This window comes from Populus trichocarpa, chromosome 17 (assembly GCF_000002775.5).
Source record: "Populus trichocarpa isolate Nisqually-1 chromosome 17, P.trichocarpa_v4.1, whole genome shotgun sequence".
In the NCBI taxonomy this organism is placed as follows: Eukaryota; Viridiplantae; Streptophyta; class Magnoliopsida; order Malpighiales; family Salicaceae; genus Populus; species Populus trichocarpa.
In genome coordinates, this window is record NC_037301.2 from 5506794 (window position 1) to 5520990 (window position 14197).

The window sequence follows — 14197 nt, forward strand, 5'->3', positions numbered from 1 at the left end:
TCTTACCAGGTCAACCCGTCGGGTCACACCAAATTTTTTTTTCCATGTTTTTTCTTCAACCCGGCCCGGTTTCAGTCCCGGGTTAGCCAGGTCTCGGGTCGACATGTCGGGCCGGGTCGGGTTTAAACTATGATTAGAACACTTGGATTGAGATTGGAACAATGTAAAAAATCTAAGCCTAAAAATGAGATGTTTTAAACGGTAGAGGTGAAAGTGTAACACTTGGTAAAATTTAGATGACAAAACCTATTATACAAGGATATTTGTTGAAACGCAACCGTGTTTGCTTCATTGCAAGACGGAATAGACGGGGAACGGACGAACGGTAATAAAAAAATACATGGGAAGGACAAAGATAGCCTCGTCTCTCTTTTCTATTTTTTTTTTACCTTTCACCATTGGCTGGTTGTTCCTTATTTTTGGCTTCCCCTGTAATAACTGTGGATTGTTCTGCCTTGAATCTATGCCACGTGGTAGCAAACTGAATCCATTGCCTGAAATTGACACTCTGATTTTTCTATATTTAAGAAGAGTTACCCCATGAACACGGACGGCGCGCCGTCCGGATAAAGTTCCCAAAACAACGTGAAAGAATTCTAAGGCGTGGGTATTATTAAATTATTATTTTTCTATATTGTTTATTCTCTCAAAAATGTTATAGACTTCTTACTTGGTGCTTCATTCCGAGTGATTTTTTTTTAAGTAAAGAAAAACATGCAGCATTGGTAATGTTTTTTAATTTACAGGGAAAATTTCGATTATAAACCTAAAATTTAATTTATTTGAAATTAAATATTTTTCAATTATCAAGACGATAATATATTTGATCAAATTATATCACCTCGAGTTATTCTGTCGAACCCACAACTTAAACCAAATAAAAATATAAACAAATGAATTATTAAAATATTTATTTGATTAAGATTAAAACGGTATTAATCAAATACTATTCATATAATAAATTCTTCCATTTCAATCCAATATAATTTGAAAATAAAATATTTTGAATAAAGATGACAATGATACCCACGAGTCAAGTTTTTTTTTTATATCCATAACCTACACATTATCCATGGGGTATAAAATTTAAATATTCATACCTTATTTATCAGGTTTTGAATATTCATATGGGTATCCATTATCCAACCATTATTTATTATTCAACTAATATATATTGGAAGTGTTTGTGTGTGTGTTTTGGATTCAAAAAAGATATAAATATTGTACATATATATCTATATAATACAAATAAGTATATTGGGTTAAGTTCGAGTTGGGTTTCAGGTTGAGTTTGACAATATTTATATCTTATTCATTGCTCATCGGGTAAGGTAACTATCCAAAAAATCTACTTATTCAGGTTGGTATCCATTGGGTTTAGATTAAATTGTCATCCATACCTAAAAATCTATTTGTCTATCCATTTTTACCGAAAAACACCCTAGAACCTCAATAAATCAATCTCTTAACTCAGTAAACTCCTAAATCAGTTCAAAAACACAAAATAAAATAAATCTCTCTCGAGCTCAATATACTTTTGCATGCAATATGAATGCTAAAAATCATTATCATTGAACTTATTTTGTCAAATGAAACCATTTAACACTAAGTTTAGTCGTTTTGGTTATTGTGATTGTGACAACTGATAACTTTTTCTCTACTCTCCTTTTTTTCCCAGTAAGTTTCTCTTTTTTTCTTTCTTGCTCAGATACTAAAAAAAAAGAAAAAGCTTTAGGACCAAAATAAAAATTATCAAGAATTCTTTTCTTATCTTTTTATATTTTAGTCCTCTAACTTTTAATTTAATATACTTACCATAATTCCAAACTTGATTTTATCTAATTAGACTATTGAAGGATTCAATTGAAATTAAAAATAAAAATTTTGAAAGATATATCATACTACACTTGACTTGTTAGGAAAAACATTGAGCTTAGATGATGTTGTCTTAAAAGATGAAACCACACAGACAGGTGGAAGTCAATTCACTCGTAGTCGCATAAGACATAGATAAGCTCAAATGTATTATTATATTATGTATAATTATATTTGTTATCTTTTAGTTAAGAGTTATTTTTATTATTATTACAATGCAATATTGTTTTAGCTAATTATCATGTTGATTTTAAAGTTGTCTTACATATTATATATTTTTATACTTATTTTATATAAGCATGATTTAAAATCGTTAATTAACAGATAAACATGTGAATATATTATTTAAAATTTAAAATTATCCATTAATAATATAAAAAATACATATAAATAAAAACAATTTTAAAAACACACACACATTAATCTAGGATTATAATTAATAAATAAAATTGATGATAAAATATCACAACTGCTATTATTATTATTATTATTATTATTATTATTATTATTATTATTATTATTAGCAGTTGCTAAATAAAATTGTATTTTTCAACAACAATTGAGTTAAAATATATTATTTTCTAAATAATTTTATTTTGTTTGCTGTATCTTAATTTTTTTTTTTTTATCAAATTATGCTAGTTGATATGAGACTCATTGTAAAGTTAGATCTGTCTTGTCCTCGTGCCGAATGATTTGTCGGTTCTCCATAAACATGTCAAACATGTTAATAGCCTTGCACAAAAGGATAAAATATCATTTTGTGGCAGATAAGGATCATCAAGTTATCATCAGCCAATGATCTCTGCTGTAATGAAAAGCACTCTTCATCCCATCTTATTCCTCTCAATATATGTAAATACATGTTCTCTCAGTGGTCTCAGATTCGAGTTCTGTAGTTACTTATATAATAATCACTGGAGACTTACATGATCGTTAACTTCAGGGCCTGTAGGATTAGTCGAGGTGCGCGTAAACTGGCCCGGACACCCACATTAAACTAAAACAAAAAAAAATATAAACACATGAAAGATCTGGCAAATATAAAATAGAATGATCATCAAGTTATATTATTATAGGAATCTCAAATTTTTCTAACATAAAAAAAATTTATATCTCGGCAGAATTTTTAGTAACGAAATTAACAAAATACAAGCATTTTAAACAACCATTTTAAATCGAATTTCCATAAACAATTTATTATTAGTATTATTATTTTTAGATTAAATACATAATAATTAAAAATAAATTTATTAAAATTTAAACAAAAAATCATAATAATATTTAAAAATTATATCAAAACTAAAAACTTTTTAGTGAATTCAGTAAATTTTGTTTGGAGTGTAAAAACTCAAATAAAATAAAAAAAAACTTTTAAAGGACCTGGCCTACACACACTTAGGTAATACTACTAGTTTAACCAAGTTTTCTCCAATGATTTTCCTTGATTGATTTTGAAATTTTGAATGTTAGGGAATGTCATCGGGCACACAATAATATGGATTGGGCCATTGAGGCTATTGCCTGGTTTGGATCTGGAGACAATTAACTAGTTTTGCAAATTGTGCCGTGTGCCTTAGTCGCTACTATATCCACCATTTGGGCCGGAACGGAAACTAAACCCAGTTATAATTGCTCTTTCCGGCAGGAAATGGTCAGATAACATCCAAGAGACGACATCCCTTCCTCTACATAATTTTCAGCCTGGTCGATTCATTGTCAATTTGGCAATGCGAGTGGGCATATGGAGATATGAAGTTATGAATTACGGCATCAGTTGAAGAGGGTTGTTCTACAACTTGAAATTATTAATCCCAAGCTTGATCATGATGCCTCTAGAGAGTACCCTTCCTACATGAATCACATTTGGTATTTTACTATTCAATGCACCTGTGCTACGCTGTGGTAGGATTAGAAGTTATTTTCAAACATTAGGTGTTTGTGTCGTAGATGCACTTTACAATATCATGTTTTCTTTTTTATTTAGAGATAATATTATTTATTTCTTGATACAAGTTTTTTTCTAATATTTCAAACATAAGGCGTTTGTGTCTGCTTATCTTTTCAGTGTATAATGTTGAGACCTAACAAATCTTATGCTTTAATTTGAGGATTTAGGTGGAGGTCTAATTTTTGTAGTTGTAGTGCATTTGATGAGGTAAGAACATGTGAATCTGAATAGCTTGATTCTCTAACCTTCGCTTTTCCTAGTCATCAATACAGCTCGTGCCTTCTCCTCAAAGCAATACCTCGCCTTTATAATACCATTTTCACCATGATTATTGCCATCGTCTCACAGAGTGCGAATTGAGAGACTCGCACGGCAAGGAAAGCAAGGGAGAAGATGTCGGATTGGGGGCCGGTATTTGTGGCGGTGGTGCTATTTATACTCTTAACACCAGGTTTGCTGATTCAGATGCCGGGTCATCACCGATTCATAGAATTTGGCAACTTCAAGACTAGCGGAGTTTCCATACTGGTTCACTCCATCCTCTACTTCGCTCTCATTTGCATCTTCTTGCTTGCTGTTGGTGTCCACATGTATGTTGGTTCATAGCCCTCGATTGCGGATCTGCTTTTGACACAGAGATGTGACGCCTATAACATGTTGTAATAAATCTGCTCTTTTTTTTTGGGTTTTTGTTTTAAGTAGATGTTCTTTTAACTTGATTCGTGTGGCAAATATTTGTACTTAATCCATTGAAAAGATGTAATGGAGTTCTATGTGTGCTTTGTGATTGCAAGTTGGAATTCCTAACTGAATCAATTACAGACGAGCCTGGATATACTCGCAATAGGCACCAAGTTCAGCGTTACCTGTCACTCTTTAAGTGTTGCTAGTGAATAGTGATTTCATAAACTTGAAAGAGAAGCAGAAAATTAGGTTGAAGATGCAAGGGGGTAGGAATTTTAGTCAGGGTTAAATCAGGGAAAAAATCTCAGAGAAAACTAAAATATAAAATTTTCTAGATTTATGGCTAAAAATATAAATTGTTGAAGGAGTTGAAAAAAAAACTCCTTACAGGAGCCGGAGCCGGAGCCGGAGCCCCTGCCAGCCCTCCTGGTTCCGCCACCATGAAGATGACTAGGGGTAACTTGAATGAGAGTGGATTGAAAGGGTTGGAGGATTTGCAATCTTTGCACAAACACGATTATTGGATAGAGACACTGAAGGAGAGAGACTGAAGGATCACCTGGCTAGAAACGATATAGGAACATACCAATTTTTTTTCATGCCACGTGTTGTTTATATTTAACAAAACACTAAATCACTGTAACACATTCATAAAAAAAAAAAAAAAAAACACTAAATCACTGTAACACATTCATAAAACAATATTTATTCAACAATACTTTGATTTTTTTATATTTTTCAATGTCATCTCTCCAACAAATTAACTCATTTTTTTTTTTATGATAGGAAACAATTGTTTTCATAAGTTGAGGTGTGTGGAATAGCTAGAACTAACATGTAGATGTTTGTTAGATAACATGTACATTGAACTGACCCGCATGAATTGTATACGGAAAGATCACATGTGTCTATGAAAATGCTCATATGACAATTGTGTAAGTGATTCTTAAACTTGAGATCACTAAGTTATCCTATACAAATAATATTATGCTTTAATTCTGACTACATGTTGTTCTGATCAAGGGTGATAAACAAGTAAATGTATATTAAGTATATCATGAACTATATGAAGGTATTTAAGTGATCAATAGATGATTAATCATTCTATGTGAATTAGGAAAAGTGTTCCACTGTTATCGAATAAATATTAATTGTGAAATCCTTGCGCAAGGTGAACTAAATTTAAAAAGAGTTTTAAATCTTATTAAAATAATCAATGACTATAGTGTTGATATAAACATACTTCATATTATAATGTCTAAATCAAAACATTTATGATGAATGTATAATGATTACATAAAGAAATTGATCACTAAAAGGTTAAGTCAAACCACATATGACTTTGCTAATATTTAAGGGATCTTAACACAATACTAGATGATGCACTTGGTCTTGAAATATAAATCAATCAATTATTGAATTGATATTAATTAAATTATTTAATTTATTTAATTCTATTTTCATCATGATTATAATTTATATTTGAACCAACTTATTAGGAATCTAATGAGTTACAGATATTAAAAACCATTGTTCATTAATTAAATTGAGATGATTAATCAAGTGTGACATAATTGTAAATAAGTTTTAGAAATTGAAGATTAAAATGTAATTAATACAATGGACTACAATTCTAGACTTAGAAAAATCAAGTAGGGACTTAAATGAATAAATTTCTAAAATTATCTTGAAATAATATATGTAATATTATTCAAGAGAAAAATTGATTTTTTTTAATTTATAGAATTATTACGATTTTCTTATAAATAGAATATTATGCCTTATTTTTTTTAAGTAAGAACTGGTGTGATCAAGTAGAGAAGTATGTTACAAAGCATACAGTGTGTGAGAGAGTTGTACAAATATTACAGAACATACGGTACAATTGAAAATACAATAAAAGAGCTAGTATTCAAAGGCATAACAATCTCTCTCTTTAGAGTTTTAAGATATTTTTTATTGATGGTTCGTGATAGAGCAGTTTGATGATTTGTAATTTGCGACAACATAATTTTAAAAAATTCTATTGAAGCAAAAAAAAATCAGATTTTCAGATAATTTTAACTTAAACCTTCACTACTCTAAATTGTCTGATAGTATTCTTATGACTCTTGGAATTTTTTTTTTTATATCATTTGTGCTGTGTCTAATTCAGAAAACCCCACATAACCTACCTACCAGTTCTAGGATCAAGCTGATGATTCTGTTAAATGGAGATCAAACTGGTATGGTTGCAGAGAACCAGAGAGTGCGTTTTCAGCATCATGTTTTCTTAGTCAAAAAGTGCTTCAAAATGTCAAATTAATTCCCTCTTGGCCACTTCCATTTTGTCGAGATCTACAATCACCATTTTCTAATGAAAAGGTAATCTTGACTTGACTATAGTAATTTTGCAGTAATTAAGCTGCTCTTGCTTTCCTACAGAATAATCATGATGCTGAACACCATCCTGCACACAAGTAATCTCTCTTTTTTTTTCAATTCAAAGAGCTGGCAGAGATGGCTACAGGCATAAGAACAAAAGAAACCACAGAGATTCTGTACCCCTTGGCAAAATTCAGATTTCATATGGTGCACGACATGATGCTAATTAAAAAGAGAAGAGCAACCTGATTTTATAATCCTAGTAGAGCAGAAAGAGAACTAAAACACCGCCGGCAGACTAGACATAAAGGTGGACGTGAAGAATAACGAGAAACAGAACAAGAAGCAGACCGTAGATAACCAAATGAACAAATATGGCAGCTAGACTCGTCTTCATATTCATGAAATCAAGGGGTCGTTCCTTCCCTGGCATTTGAAAGACCAAACCTGGTGACAGGAACGCAAACAAAGCAGCAGCTATGAGAGAAGCAGCCCAGTCGTTCATCCTAAGCGTCAAGAAATCTCCCAACCTTCCTTCTTTTGAGCTCTTGGTGCCTCAACTCTTAAGAGTAGGAGGAGCTAGGGGAATTAAGCAAAGGTTAAAGGCTTTGGTTGCTATAATAATGTACATGCTCCTTGCAGCTCCTCGAGAGGGGCAATGGGGTCCTTGCTTTAGGGAATAGGATTCCCATGAACTTAGGGCATGGATTATCCTTTCAATCACCCACTTTGTAAGCTTTTTTGAACTAGTTGCTGGATAAGGGAGAGCATCATTTTCTATTGATGTCAAGGCTGATTGTAATCAATGGCAGGACCAAGTGGCAGTATGGTTACCCGCACCATCACCGTTCATTACAGTACTAGAATTCCACTAGGTTACAAGCTTTTCTAAAAGAAGCTTACCTTGAGGAATAATCAAAGCGTGTGTAGGTCCATTCTCTTGCTTCGACCGAGGTGGTCATTATTTCAACCTTTCGGCTGTTTTTAAAAGAATGTTTGATATTAAAAATCATTAAATTTATGTTTTTTTTAATAATTTTAATATATTACTATTAAAAATAAAATAATAAAGTTAAAAAAACACACATAATTCATTTCATTATCTTCTAATGCATATTACCTCAAAAATTGTTTACTTTATCGCTATTTTGATGGCTTTTATTCAACCTTTTAAGATTTTTTTGAGATTAACAATCTTCAATGTTATATTCCTACAAAAATAAGAATACAAATTTGATCTCTAAAAAATATATTTATTAGAAAGAATATCCACAAACTGAACTAATCTTACCATTTAAAAATATATAAAGATATCCAAATAAAAAAAATACAATCTCCATTGCCATTGATTATCTATATTTAAGTTATAAACAGGTATGGGCTTGGTCTTTTCTTTTGAAGATTCCTTACCTCCTAAAAAATATCCACCAATCTTTTATATATATATATATATATATATATATATATATATATATAAAGGAGGAGACAGTCGTTCGTTCTTGTTTGACGTGCACCAACCCAAAGACCCACACTGTTTTTCTTGTTATTTAACTAAGCTGTGCTCGTTATTTAGGGCTTGATAAGTTTGTAAATTCTAGCATTTGATTCTCATATTGAGATAAGAAAAAACAAAAATAATGAGAGAGAGGAGAGATGTCATTTTGTAATATAAGATTTTATCTTTAGATTATATTAAAATAAACTTATTTTATATTTATTTCTTTAATCAATTATATTATTATTTTTTCTCATCTAATAAACAACAAGATTCTCATTTAACAAAGGCTTGGAAGCACGTCGGTTTATAACCAAAGACCACAATGTTCCCTTCAAGTTCCCATACCCCAAGTGTCAAACTGAAAGCTTGATAGAGAGAGAGAAAAAACTCTTCACTTCCATCCTTGTCGCCATAGCCTCGCCTTCAAGATAAGCTTTTAACCTAGTTACCTCCTCTCTTAAAAACTACAAAAGAACCGAAAATCCCCATAATTGTATTTTTTTTCTTTATCCTTTGGAGCTACATAAAATGGCAGACTGGGGGCCAGTGTTGATAGGGGTGGTGCTGTTTGTGTTGCTTACACCAGGTCTTTTGTTTCAGTTACCAGGTAACAGCAAACAAGTGGAGTTTGGGAGTTTGAAGACGAATGGCATGGCTGTAGCTGTGCATACTCTCATCTTTTTCGCTGTCTATGCTGTTCTCATCTTGGCTGTTCATGTTCACATCTATACTGGCTGATTACTCATATTGTACTGGTAAGCTTGTTTGACAAAGTTGTTGCTGGATGGTGGAGATCTCTTTATGCTTGTGCCCATTTTTTCCCTCTCGTTTTTATTTTGTTTTTCTTTCTTTCTTGGTGGGAAAAGAAAGATGGTCATTTATAGTTGTGGATCATGATTTAATAGAACCTTGGCTGCTAATTTGAATCAGAGAAATGGAGCACTGATGTTTTAGTACTGGATTGGCGGACCAGTGCTGTCATTTCCACATTAGTGGGACCCGCTGTTAAGTAGTAGGTATGGAAGGTGAAAGATTCATCTTAGTCAGTACATAGAAATCCTCTATCGTTTTGTTGTTGCGGAGATTTCAAGTTTAAAGGCTCATAATTAGCATCTTAAGGCTCAATAAAGACTATGGCAACAGTTTAAATGCTCGAGGGTTCTTGTTAAAGAAAAAAAGAAAAGGGAAATGCTAGATGGTGCTGTTGTATTTGGTGCCCAGCTAGAATATGTATTATTCATTAACAGAACCCATCACTTTATTCTATGATATATTGAGACATAAATAATCAATAGGACAAAGAGGAACATTACTAGTATCAAGCATCATGTCAACCATGCTAAAAAAACCTCAAGGTTTCGCATTTAAAACTATACTGAACACGAGGCAAAGAAGATTAGGAAACAGTAATGCTAATACAGAAGAAAAGAAAGAAGAAACTCATGTATAAGAAGGAAATGGAAGAAAACAATAGTATATAGAACTATAAAAGTGGCCTTCGCCTAGGCTGTTTCTGATTGATTACTCATTCCCACTTAAAGAAGGGAATTTTCTAATCAGTTGGCATGTATGTGAACACCTATTGCGATGATCAGGATCGTGATTATGCAAAAGTATATAACAGCATGAACTAGAATGGAAATCCCACTTGTGTACATGTTCCCAAATTCTACTACTCTTGTTCTTGCTGGTAGCTGGAACAATAGCCCTGGTGACAGGACAATGAACAAAACCACTGCAACAACAACCGGTCCCCAATCGGCTTTCATCTCTCTCAACGTGGATTGAGGTTTAAAACTTCAGAGTATTGCTTGAAGCTGGTTTGGTCACAAAAGATAATGATGTGGGTTTAAATATGGAGGAGGACGAATAAGTCTAATTTTCTTGGTGACGAAGGAGGTGGGGATGCGAAACTTATTGAGAAAGAAGAGAGTTGGGTTATGAAGGGAGGAAAGGTATGCTTTTGTAGTGGGTTTTCTTTATGAAGTCGAAAAGAAACAAGTTTTCTTTCACCGCCACCTAATAATTGCTCCCTTATAGGCTTCTTTTTGCCTGCTTTACAGATTGATGAAGATAAGCCTTGGAAAACAAACATAAAATATACAATCAGACAGGCAGGTGCATGTGTAAAGGTCTTGAAATGCTTGGTTGTCTCGTTTATCTTTCTTATGCAAGACATGCAGCAGTCTCCTTGATCGCTATTCTGAAGCTTCCTTTGCATGACTCCAGCCGTTGGTGTTATGGCTTTGTCTTTGACACTTCGGGTAGGCAGAGACAGAAGGAACAAGTGTGAATAGGCTCTGAAGTACATATATAATTGGTCTATCCTTTCAGTTACAGACAAAAATACCTATCAATATCTACGCATTTCAGCAAAAAAATGATGATAATCCAATTTTTTTTTTTTTTTTTAAGCCAGTAGACCATGTTATTAAGACATCAATTTGAAAACCAAATTGATGAAAAGAGATACAGCTTGCTACATAATATCAGAAGCAGAAAAAACATAAGATGACTAGCAACCAACGCACAAAACACAAGGGAACAGCACACCTACAGAATCGCAAGACCTATAGCCAAAACGGAAGAAGAAAAACCGAGCATTCATGACAGACTAAGAACCCCATCACAAAACAAAATGATATCGAAAAGGCAAGCCACAAAATCGGATGACCTGCTAACACCTTGAATAGTCACCACCAAAAGAAAGCAGGACAGAAGGGCAGACAGGGAGAAAGGCAACAACCAGAACTGATCAAGAGAAAACCAGCAAAAAAACAAGCATCCAAACAACAAAGAAGCCTCTTGCAACTACCAGAACTCCTCAACCCTTAACATTGAGTTGCTAATGAGATTCGGAATGCTCTTTAGACTTTCTCTCAATTTGTCCTCCAAGAAAGTCTATCATAGCATCATCCCCACTAGTAGATCGGTTTAAGAAAACAGGGCAAGCTCCTCAGATTAACGTGTTAGAAGTTGATGAGAATGCCTAGGCCTGAAATCGATCCGTTGAACACAAGCTTTTGAACATGGTGTAGCATACTGTGCATTATTCTAATCGAACAAGGGCCTTTTCCAGATGAAATGCAACCAATTCCATGTTTCTAATGCCCGCTAAAAAATAGTTTCATTTAGATAAAAAATGAATTCTTATAAAATGAATTATTATTTTTTATATTTAATAATCACATAAAAAAATAAGCTGAAAAATAACTTATTAATTTTTTATTTTTTTAAAATTAATTAAAAAAATAGAACTAAATCTAATAGATAAAAAAAATTTGGATAAAGAAATTGAAAAAAAAACTCAATTTCATAAAATGTTTTAAATAAAACAAATAGCAATTAAAAGGATATAGATCAAATTTGACAGATAAAAAAATAAAAAATCATAAAATTATAAAAAATCATAAATTATCTCAAATAAAATAAATAGTAATTAAAAAAATATAGACCAAATATGATATATAAAAAATATCAATTAAAAAAAATAAAATAAAAACAAATAACAATAAAAAAATTAAGGATCAAAGTTGGTATAAAAATCAAATTAAATCAAGTTCTAAATGATATAATTGAAAAAAAAATTCAAAATAAAATATATAATAATCAGAATATTGAGGATGGAGATTAATATAATTAACAAATAATAATATATTTTATAATTTTTTACAATTTCTAGCATGTATTTTTTGTTTAAAATAAAAAAAATTTCTTAAAAACCAAATCAAATTTTTATTTTGACCAAATTTTTTTGTTTTATTAACTAATTTTTATAATAATAAACAAACATAAAAAAATTAGAAAAATTATTTTCAGAAAATCATTTTTCATAAAACAAAAATACCTAAAAGATATCCATACCTGACTGAATTTAGATTAAACCTGAGGTATTCCCATTTATATTCCTGGTTAGTTCCTGTTATATTCAAGATCCACTATTTGACCTTAACATGTACTCAACTGGAAGAAACTGTTCACTGAAAACCAAATGAGACGGCAAACACATATCACGAAAATCCTTTCTTTAATAGACCCGAATAAAAGAATGCTCGAGAACGCGGTTTAATTTGCGTTTTTAAAAAATTAAAAATTTTTTTTGTTAAAATTTAATATAGTTTATATATTTTGGATCGTTTTGATGTGCTGATGTCAAAAATAATTTTTAAAAAATGAAAAAACATCATTGACATATATTTTGACACGAAAAATTATTTGAAAAACACCCGCAAACACACTGAGAAACAAGCTCAAACTAAGCAGCGTTTTATGTTTACGAGGAAATCACACACCTACAGAATGAAATACCCAAACCAAAGATCTAAATATTTCTCACAGCCGTCCGGAGGAAATAGAAGGGCCACATCCTCTGCCGTCGATGGGGATACAGCTAAAAAAGCAACGTCAAATCCAATGCCCTCTTCCAGATATTGACTTTGTCTTCTTCCTTCAGATTTCCATTTGTCCCAAGCTATTTCCCTTTTGTCTTTCTTCAGGTAACTCTTTCCCATCCTGTCTTTATAGTCCCATTCACCTTGTTATCTCTGGATTCCATAACTTCTCACATATCTCCGGCATCACTCCTCCATCCTCATCACTCCTACTGAGTAAGCAATAGAGGGCTAAGAGAAGGAAAGGAAGTTCAGAAGACTGGGAAATGGGAGATTGGGGACCAGTGGTAGTAGCTTTGGTTCTGTTTGTTCTGTTGACACCGGGACTGCTTTTCCAGCTACCAGGGAATAGCCGAGTGATAGAATTCTGCAACAGGAAAACCAGTGGGCTCTCTATATTTGTTCATACCGTTATCTTCTTTGGCCTCATAACCATTTTTCTCATCGCAGTTGGTGTCCATATTTACACTGGATAACATCTTTGCCATTCACCACAACAGCTCCGATCCTCATCCTCCTCGTGATGCCGATGACCTTCAATAACTTGATTTCTTTCAGGAAAACATATGCATCTCTCTTAGCTGTAGTCTGCAGAAAAAAAGTCTCCTATCTTGATCTCCTACTCTTTTCATGTGTTTTCTTTTTTGTTAACGGTTTATATAGTTTTTAGATCAGTGATTTATTAGAAAAATGTTATGTACTTTGTTGAAGAATGTTTAATTAATGGGATCGGGTCTGTTTCAAGTTATCAATGTTCAACTTTAAGTCCCAGGAGGAGCTCACAAGCTGGTATCCCTCGACTGGTTGTGATCTTGATGCAGTAGAATTCAGAGGTACTCTGGGACGACACACATGCACGTGCCACATAATTGTTTTTTCTGTTACAGAGTAGAGGTTGGAACTTAAGATCTCTTAAATGGAACAGAGATACACGTGCGCCGCTCATTTAAACGTGCAGACATTTTTTATATTTTTTTCAGTTAAAAACAGAGAGGTCCGAACCCGAGACAACTATTTTAGTTGAGTTACTGATCATTCATCGCACAGGCACCCTCTAACTAATTCTAAACAAGTTGGCAAGGTCTAAATTGCACTGTCACGGCACATGAGATTGTTAGGTTGTCCAAAACACTACGCAGCGGAAAGGTAACTTTTTTTTTTTTTTAGAGTTTTAAGATTTTCTTGGTCAAATTCAGACTTATTTAGAGTTTCTATTATGATTAATTGAAGAACATATATATATATATTTTAAATAATTGCTCAAAAGCTAGGTTGTTATAAATTATAAGTCATTTAAGTCTTTAATAATAATCTACATGAATAACTGGTGAGAAATTTTTTAAACTATAATGATTAATTGAAGACTAGATATTATTTCAGGATAATTTTATAAATTTATTTAATCAAGTCCCCACTCGATTTTTCTAGATCTAA

The 14197-nt window shown here is 32.3% G+C and overlaps 5 protein-coding genes across 5 annotated transcripts; 3 read left to right on the forward strand and 2 right to left on the reverse strand.

The window, feature by feature from the left end:
• Window positions 1–4023: 4023 nt before the first annotated feature.
• Window positions 4024–4619, forward strand: LOC18107212 (uncharacterized). Its single transcript, XM_006373147.3, has one exon. It carries the CDS (start codon window positions 4220–4222, stop codon window positions 4430–4432), a length of 213 nt encoding a protein of 70 aa, XP_006373209.1. The 5' UTR covers window positions 4024–4219; the 3' UTR covers window positions 4433–4619.
• A 2341-nt stretch (window positions 4620–6960) lies between these two features.
• On the reverse strand, window positions 6961–7657 carry LOC18107213 (uncharacterized). Its single transcript, XM_006373148.3, has one exon. The coding sequence runs from the start codon at window positions 7377–7379 to the stop codon at window positions 7173–7175; it is 207 nt and encodes a 68-aa protein (XP_006373210.1). The 5' UTR covers window positions 7380–7657; the 3' UTR covers window positions 6961–7172.
• Window positions 7658–8630: 973 nt separating this feature from the next.
• On the forward strand, window positions 8631–9526 carry LOC112325568 (uncharacterized). The gene has a single exon (XM_052448699.1). The coding sequence runs from the start codon at window positions 8901–8903 to the stop codon at window positions 9108–9110; it is 210 nt and encodes a 69-aa protein (XP_052304659.1). The 5' UTR covers window positions 8631–8900; the 3' UTR covers window positions 9111–9526.
• A 186-nt stretch (window positions 9527–9712) lies between these two features.
• Window positions 9713–10324, reverse strand: LOC18107215 (uncharacterized). Its single transcript, XM_006373150.3, has one exon. It carries the CDS (start codon window positions 10139–10141, stop codon window positions 9929–9931), a length of 213 nt encoding a protein of 70 aa, XP_006373212.1. The 5' UTR covers window positions 10142–10324; the 3' UTR covers window positions 9713–9928.
• Window positions 10325–12633: 2309 nt separating this feature from the next.
• LOC18107216 (uncharacterized) lies at window positions 12634–13712 on the forward strand. The gene has a single exon (XM_024592293.2). It carries the CDS (start codon window positions 13030–13032, stop codon window positions 13237–13239), a length of 210 nt encoding a protein of 69 aa, XP_024448061.1. The 5' UTR covers window positions 12634–13029; the 3' UTR covers window positions 13240–13712.
• The last annotated feature ends 485 nt before the right edge of the window (window positions 13713–14197 follow it).